General features: G+C 62.3%; 1 protein-coding gene across 2 annotated transcripts; it reads left to right on the top strand.

The window, feature by feature from the left end:
• Nucleotides 1-51: 51 nt before the first annotated feature.
• On the top strand, nucleotides 52-4,158 carry SHC1 (SHC adaptor protein 1). Of its 2 annotated transcripts, none has more exons than XM_029964052.1 (11): nucleotides 52-122; nucleotides 412-475; nucleotides 779-898; nucleotides 1,332-1,385; nucleotides 1,510-1,561; nucleotides 1,733-1,859; nucleotides 1,975-2,143; nucleotides 2,355-2,412; nucleotides 2,516-2,680; nucleotides 2,765-3,027; nucleotides 3,276-4,158. In XM_029964052.1, exons 1-11 carry the CDS (start codon nucleotides 55-57, stop codon nucleotides 3,402-3,404), a joined length of 1,269 nt encoding a protein of 422 aa, XP_029819912.1. In that variant the 5' UTR covers nucleotides 52-54; the 3' UTR covers nucleotides 3,405-4,158. The 2 variants fall into 2 exon arrangements, with proteins under 2 accessions (XP_029819912.1, XP_029819908.1); XM_029964048.1 differs by having other exon boundaries at nucleotides 2,513-2,680.
• The last annotated feature ends 164 nt before the right edge of the window (nucleotides 4,159-4,322 follow it).

Here is a 4,322-nt window from a genome sequence, read left to right as displayed (position 1 = left end):
ATGGGGGGTGAACCCCATGGCCGGCCAAACTCACCTTGCTCTCTTGCCCAGTACATGGGCTGTGTGGAAGTGCTCCAGTCCATGAGGGCTCTGGATTTCAACACCAGGACACAGGTCACCAGGTGAGCTCTGCCTCTCCCCAGGGGCTGCTGCTTTTGGGGAGGGGTGAGGGGGGTTATCTGAGTCCCACGCAAGCCCCTGGTGGCATGTGGGGCTTTCAGTGGGGGCCAGGCTGCTGCAGCCCATCAAACACTAACACCAGTGCGGTTTCCCCAGCTGGCGCTGCCAGGGAGGCTTCCACTTTGTCACCCTGTCACTCCTGTGCTGGTTCCTGTGTCCTCAGTCCCATGGTTGGGGCGTCTTTGGGGGGCCAAGCAGTGGGGGACTGACATCTCTCTGTGCTCCCTGCAGGGAGGCCATTGGGTTGGTGTGTGAGGCTGTGCCCAGTGCCAAGGGAGCCGTGAGGAGGAGGAAGGTGAGGCCAGGCTGGGGAGCTGCTGGGGGAATGCGCATGGTTGGCTGGGCGTGGGCAGAGGATCAGATTCTAGCCTGGCTGGCTGGGCTGTGCTGTGCTGTGCTGTGCTGTGCTGTGCTGTGCTGTGCTGTGCCGTGCTGTGAGCCCGGGGCTCTGATCTCCCACTGTGGCTTGGGCCAGGGCCAGTGGTGAGGATGAGGTACCCGTCTCTGCTGTAGGGGTAGTGGGATGTGCCCTGTTCACGTGCCTGCTGGGCTGTGTGTGGCCTGAGGAGCCCCTTCCCACCTTGCCCTTTGCCTCCAGCCCTGTGGCCGCTCCCTGAACTCCATCCTGGGCAAGAGCAACCTGAAGTTTGCTGGCATGCCCATCACCCTGACCATCTCCACCAGCAGCCTCAACCTCATGGCCTCAGACTGCAAGCAGGTGAGAGCGGGGAGGGGTGGAGGCTGGGCTGGTTTTGGACTAGCAGGAATCCTCGTGTCCTCCACCCCAGGTCTAGCAGGGGATGTCCAAAGGAATCTCTGGGTGGGCTGTGTGACTTGCTGAGTGCCCACCTCCCTTCAGGCCCCAGGGCTGAAGAGGTGGGAGAAATATCCCACGTCCTTTGTGAGATCTCTTCTGGAGACTGTGAGACCCACGTTCTCCTGCCTGAGGCCAGGTCTCCTGGTTTTGACCCTGCTCTCAGTGGCCCTAGTGATGTCCCAGTCCTTTTCCTGGAGGCCTGTGGCTCATAACCAGGGTTTCAGTGGCTTGTGAGCCCCCATGGCAGGCCAACCCTGGGGGGAGCAGGACATGCCAGCCATGGCTGGGTGCCCAGGAGCTCCTGGCTGTGTCCAGTGACCTCTCCACCTTGCAGATCATTGCCAACCACCACATGCAGTCCATATCCTTCGCATCTGGGGGAGACCCGGTGAGTATGCAGAGTCTCCATCCCTGCTCCCTGCTAGGGACTGGTGCCTCTCCTGCCCTTTCTTGAGGTTTTGGGCCCTGTGCTCCCTGGCAGCCCTTTCTCACTGCTGGTGTCTCACCCACAGGACACAGCCGAGTACGTCGCCTATGTTGCCAAAGACCCCGTCAATCAGAGAGGTGAGGGTCCTCAATGCCAGAGCCCCATTTTGGGGGTGTTTAGGCCCAGCTCAGTGCAGGGGGAGGTGCTCGATGACCCTTAAGGAAGCTCTGGGGTGTACGGGGTAGGCTCAGGGGTGAAGAACCTCACTGCTGGAGTTCTGCAATCCCATCCCACCATTTTCTGCCTAGCCTGCCATATCCTGGAGTGTCCTGAGGGCTTGGCGCAGGACGTGATCAGCACCATCGGTCAGGCCTTCGAGCTGCGCTTCAAGCAGTACCTGAAGAACCCCCCAAAGCTGGTGACCCCTCACGACAGGTCAGGGCAGGGTTGTGTGAGAAGGATAAAGGTGGGAGGGTGTCTGAGATTGGTTTTGGAGAGGGAACGCAGCCCTGGCTGCTGTCGTGGACTTATCTGTGCTGTGCCTTCCCAGGATGGCAGGGTTTGATGGCTCTGCCTGGGATGAAGAAGACGAGGAACCAGCCCCGGATCACCAGTACTACAATGACTTCCCTGGCAAGGAGCCTCCCATTGGGGGGGTTGTGGACATGCGGCTGCGGGATGGGGCCGCTCAGACCCCGAATCACTTGGGGGCCACGCTGGTGAGGCTCTGGGCACGTCCTCCTTGGAAAGCTCCATCTTACAAGGGAGATGCAGGGACCCTGACTGGGCTATTGGTTCTGCTTGGGGTTATCCCACCATGAGAGTCATGGGATATGTCTCCCCAGTGTTTCTGGCAGCCCGGGGTGTGGGGAGTGGGAAGTGGAGGGAGCAAGAAGGGGAGTGGGGGCTCACCACTGCTTCTCCCTGCAGCCTGTGGGCCAGTCCAGTGGGGAGCATGACCCCCAGAAGCAGCACACTCCTGCCCAAGGTAACGTGACAGGTGTACCTGGTCCCAGTCTTCTTCCCTAGGCCCCGAGCTGAGGGCTGAGGTGGGCTGGAAACCTACTGACCCCAGTGCTCTTGGTTAGCAGGGAGAGAGAAATACCCAGCTCCAGCGGGCACATCTGGCCGCGTGGACCTGTTTGATGACCCATCCTATGTCAACGTGCAGAACGTGGACAAGACACGCCAGGCCCCAGCCACGGGCACCACAACCACAGCCAATGGCAGCACACAGAGGGACCTCTTCGACATGAGTGAGTGGGATGACAGCTGTGGCCAGGGCAGGGGTGGGTGGCTGCGGGCTTGGTCATGGTCCCCCTGCTCCTCTGTCCCTTCAGAGCCCTTTGAAGATGCCCTGCGTGTACCCCCGTCCGTGCCCATGGGGCTGCCCCCTGCCCAGGTGGTGGCCTCCATGGAGGAGCAGCTGAGAAGAGAGCCCTGGTACCACGGGAAGATGAACCGCAAAGAGGCCGAGAAGCTGCTGAAGGTGAACGGAGACTTCCTGGTGCGGGAGAGCACCACCACCCCGGGCCAGTACGTGTTGACTGGCCTGCAGGGTGGGCAGCCCAAGCATCTGCTGCTTGTCGATCCTGAGGGAGTGGTGAGTGCATGTTGGGGCCCGGGATGGAGCTCGGGACAGCTGGGGGGCATTAAAAGAGACACCAGGGCATTGGGGTTCTGCACCACTCATCAGGGGACAATTCTCAGCTGGCTTGGGGGATGGAGAGGGCCTGGTGGAGCGTGGGGGTGAGATGCAGTCTGTGCCCAGCCCGTGCCATGGAGGGCGGTGGCTTTAGCCCCGCCGTGGGCTCCGACAGCCTCCTGAGAACCCCTTTCCTGGTGCCCCAGGTGCGGACAAAGGACCATCGCTTCGAGAGCGTCAGCCACCTCATCAGCTACCACATGGACAATCACCTGCCCATCATCTCAGCTGGCAGTGAGATGTGCCTGCAGCAGCCGGTGGAGAGGAGACTGTGAGCGCCCGGTGGGCCCCGTGCGCAGCCCCCCCAGTGCACAGACCTCTGGCCCTGTTCCCTGCCCCAGGGAGCCCTCAGACTGCTGGGTGCTCTGCCCGGGACTGAGCATGGACTTGGCTGAGGACAGGGCCTGTCTCCCTTCACCCCGTGAGACTGGTGGCCATGGGGGGCTCAGGCTATGAGCGCCTGTGGGATGGGGGCTGCTAGTGCACAGCCCCTGCCCCTCCACAGCCCCTTTGCACAGCAGCTCAGCTCCCACCAAAACCCAGCCCTGCTGCTGTGCCATGGCCACTCTGGTGCTCTCCAGCACGGGCTTGGGTCTGGCAGGTCTGAGCCCCCCTGAGCTGGAGGCAGCCTGGCCTTGTCTCTGGCCCCTGGGCCAAGGAAGGGGGCCCATGGGGGGCTCGACTCCCCCAAGCACGAGGCCCAGCTGGCCCCACAGCGACTGTACCGGATCACTTTACGTGTTAACTCTGTGCCTTGACCCCGCAGGTCCCACACACTTATGCAAGGGCAGGGGCTGGGGACAGAGTCCCCCCCACTCCCCCCCGCACTCATCCCCCCTCCGTGCCATGCTCATGCTCCAGGACTTGTGCCACGACATCCCCTCCCTGCACGGGCGGCTCTGGCAGCCTCGGAGGGGTGGCGGGAGGACCCCCCTGCATGCACAGCCTAACCCCCCTCCAAGCCAAAGCACGGCCCTGCCCTCCTCCTCGCAGTCCGGGGCCCCCTGGCCCCACTATACCAAAGGAACTGGTGGTTGTATATTAAAGTTGGTATTTCTCTAGGCCCTGGCTGGTGTGAGCTGGGGGAGGGGACCACCGTGGGCGGGGAGTCCCCCACGGGCTCTACAGAGGGTCCTTTCGCCTTTTCCTCCCCCTCCTGCCCTTGTAAATGGTTCGGACCGTGTGTTTCCCTC

Source organism: Manacus vitellinus, unplaced genomic scaffold (assembly GCF_001715985.3).
Source record: "Manacus vitellinus isolate BGI_N305 unplaced genomic scaffold, ASM171598v3 scaffold_106_pilon, whole genome shotgun sequence".
In the NCBI taxonomy this organism is placed as follows: Eukaryota; Metazoa; Chordata; class Aves; order Passeriformes; family Pipridae; genus Manacus; species Manacus vitellinus.
This window is presented reverse-complemented; position numbering and strand designations above follow the sequence as displayed.